This window comes from Pogonomyrmex barbatus, unplaced genomic scaffold (assembly GCF_055798465.1).
Source record: "Pogonomyrmex barbatus isolate J1 unplaced genomic scaffold, ASM5579846v1 scaffold8, whole genome shotgun sequence".
Lineage (NCBI taxonomy): Eukaryota > Metazoa > Arthropoda > Insecta > Hymenoptera > Formicidae > Pogonomyrmex > Pogonomyrmex barbatus.
This window is the reverse complement of record NW_028297182.1, coordinates 850,579-854,102: the sequence shown is the minus strand read 5'-3', so window position 1 is coordinate 854,102 and position 3,524 is coordinate 850,579. Positions and strand designations below refer to the sequence as shown.

General features: G+C 32.0%; 1 protein-coding gene across 1 annotated transcript; it reads right to left on the bottom strand.

Annotated features, from left to right (window-relative positions):
* Positions 1-698: 698 nt before the first annotated feature.
* Positions 699-3,298, bottom strand: CSP4 (chemosensory protein 4). The gene is made up of 2 exons (XM_011636470.3): positions 2,919-3,298; positions 699-2,150 (listed from the first exon to the last, which is right to left on the bottom strand). The coding sequence occupies exons 1-2, from the start codon at positions 3,112-3,114 to the stop codon at positions 1,951-1,953; spliced, it is 396 nt and encodes a 131-aa protein (XP_011634772.1). The 5' UTR covers positions 3,115-3,298; the 3' UTR covers positions 699-1,950.
* Positions 3,299-3,524: the final 226 nt, after the last annotated feature.

Below are 3,524 nucleotides of genomic sequence, written 5' to 3'. Positions count from 1 at the left end.
TTACTTTCTTTTTTATTACGGACCCCGAGCTTCTGGGAATCACGTGAAGGGTTGCTCTAGCGTGATGACCACCCGCGTCAAGTGCTGAATATCCGAGATATATTTTTGGTAATCCGAAACTTATAAAAAAGAGATCACCCGAGAGATCTTGGTCGCCTTTCATAGCATTTCTGTTGGTTGGTAGCACGAGGAAGTCTTTCTAAACGATTAAGCATCACCGTTGCCTTAACATCGTCATTCTGCGCCGTATACGCCACTAACTCGATGTAAACTTTTCTTACATAATTATATATAATGAAACTTACAATGATTATATTTAAACAAAATTATTGCAATAAAATAATGATATGACGTTGTAATCGTGATGTTCATATTAACGTGAAATGTAGCGTGTATCAATTAATATATTTTAGGAAAAAGAAAAAAGTGTCAAATTTAAGAAAAATCAACAAAATGGGATGGAAAAGGTAAATAATCTCTTTCTTTAGTTATTAATAAAATTATTGATAATTTGGAGATAACATATAACGAACTTGCCTTATGAACCAAGATGCAATCACAAAGCGGAATCTGCCGACGAATATGAGTACTCGTTACATCATTGATACAATCATCGATAAAGAAGAGAATTACTAGCAGCAAAAACATTTTCATTATTAAATTCGAGTAATAAATATTTTAATAAATATTAGGTAATATTAAATCGTAATTACAGTTGTATTTATTTATATAATTCGACATTATAGACAATATTAAAGAACAGTGATAAACTTATTTCTTAGCAGTTTATTGTAGATAGATAAGATCATGAACGAATCAATGATGAAAAAACGAGTTAATTTATTTTAATAAAATAAGATAAATATATAAACATGAATATATGTTTTATATATATAACAACGGGATTAAAAGCAATATATATTTTATAATTAAATACATATAGATTTTAAAAGAAAACAGATTAAAATAAATTGAAGTTTGATCAAGTTGTTATAAAAATAGATAAATAGATAGATACATAATAAGTAGATAGATATGTTTTTTTTCCTTTACTTTTCTTTCCAATTTATTATTGCTACACAGATGTTCTAACAGTGGAATTGGAGTTAGATATAATTGCTTCTTCACGTTATGCAAGGACAATTGTACCTGAATTGCTTCACCTCTTTTTACATGTAAAATTATAATAATTTGCAGGAAATTATTTAATACTTCTCTTTCTTTTTCTCTCTCTTTGTGCATTATTAATAATACATTACTGCTATTATTTGCATATAATTCTAATCTTAATGCTCTGAGGCTACTTTTAATTATATCATTTTTATGAACGATAGAATGAATCCTTGTCTTGTATATCCTGAATATTAAGATAAAATAAATTGTAATGAATTTTTTTTATATGTACATTATGTTATTCGTGCAATTTTTTTCACATGATATTTGCTAATTTAGAACATAACAAAACGATTTGTAAAATAACTCGTTATTTATTCGAGGATATTAATTCGTTACATTAAAATATTTACTTTTAAAAGTCAGTAAAAAGTCTAATAAATTAATAAAAATAAATACACATATATATATATATATATATATATATATATATATATATTGTATATTTTATATTGTAATATATATATATATATATTGTATATTTTTAATCATAAAATTGATGTAAATTTATCAAAAAAATTTGCAAAAAAAGAAATTACAATTAAAAGAAGTTGTTAAAATGAAAATGCTAGCTCATACGTTTTTGACATATTTTTTGAATATTTTGTCTCAATGGAAACTTCCATGAAATGATGAAACGCGATAGAGTTTTCTGTTATGCAATCGTTATGTAAAGTAAAATCGCCGTATGTGACAAGGATTACGGTAAGCATTCGAGTCCGATGGATAGAGCTGTGGTCGACCTTAGAGACGGTCTTTACAATGTAAAGAACAATTCTAGTCGAATCTACCCTCGTCTTTGGATTTGTTTTCCAGGTAACGTCGTCGATACGCCCCGGTGGGATCGTATTTATCTTCCAGCAGTTTCCAATCGTCTGGCTTATTGTCTATCAGATGATGAGAGATCTTGTCGGCCGCGTTCTTCTGCGCCTCGCTACATCCGGCGCAGTCGTGCTCCAACGCATCCGGCAGATTTTCTAAAAGGGATGCATCGTCATTACAATACTACGACAATACTATGACAAGATATTGCGCAAAGAGAACAATTTTACTGAAGTATCATAAAAAATTTTTCGGATCGGGTAAAAATCTGAAAATAAATTTATCGAATCAAAATAATTAAATAAAACATTTGAATTGGTTATTAGAATAAAAAATCAAAGTGTGAGTGTGCCGCGTTAACTTTTTTATATTTTAATTTTATTATTATTATTATTGCCGCGCGTCCTTTTATCTTTTAACCCACTTATCTGTGATACACCCCGGGAGGTCACCAAGTACTCTGTTGCGTTATTCCCCCTAGCACGCGAGCTCAATTAGGGAGGATCAATTAGTATTATAAGGTACATACACTGCCGGGGAGCGACCCCGTCAGCTATATTAAGTGCCCACAAGGCGAGGAGGGGGGAGGGGAGGGCTATTGTCCTCCGTCTATAAAGTATTTTATATTGCGCGTGGCCTAACCGCTTCTCTTCTTGTATCTACCCCGGAGGGTGGGATACCCACAGGGTGGGAACATTAATTTTTAAATAAAGAGAAGTTATGCTGAAGCGTCCTACACAATTATTTGAGAATATCGAAAGACCTCGATCTTGGCTTTCAAAAATTTTGATATTCAAGGCTTTATAAGAGAAAAGAAACGTATGTGTATTAATTACAAAGTTCTGTTTTTATTCAGAACGTTTCGAGTCTCGATATTTCGTGAACTAAAGAGAAACGGACTCTTCGCTGTTCGACGCACTTACTTTTAAGTTCCGCCGCGTCCGGGGTGCAGGGGTTTCGATCGAGCAGACAACCCACATATCCGTTTAGCAGCCTCTCGTTGTTTATTATAGCGTCCACGTCTACATTGTCAAATTTTGTGGTGTACTGCTCCTCGGCGAAAACGGAGGTGGATGAAAAGGTGCACACGGTGATAAGGACGACGACTAGGTATCTCATTGTGCTGGACGAGATTGATGCGTTGCTCCTGATTCACTGTTTCTGATGGAGCTCATTACTTCGGATGTCTTATAAGGGGCCTGGACACGGTTCGTTAGTCGCACGAAATCGTCCTCTTGTCCTCGCCATAATTTATCGAGAAAAATATGCGCGATGAAGCCATTTCCTGTGACGATATAATACATTCTCTCGTAATGTAAAATACTTTATAAATATTTTTATCGTAAATTAGAAAATTCTTATTAAAATTATTTTAATTATTTTATTATTCCGATTTATTATCACTAACATGTACATAATTATTAGTGCGGATAATTAAGGATGCTATTTTTTTATGAATAATAATCGTCATAAAACTTAAAAAAACTTAACATAGAGAGAGAAAAATGTTAAAACGTTTTTTTTTTATA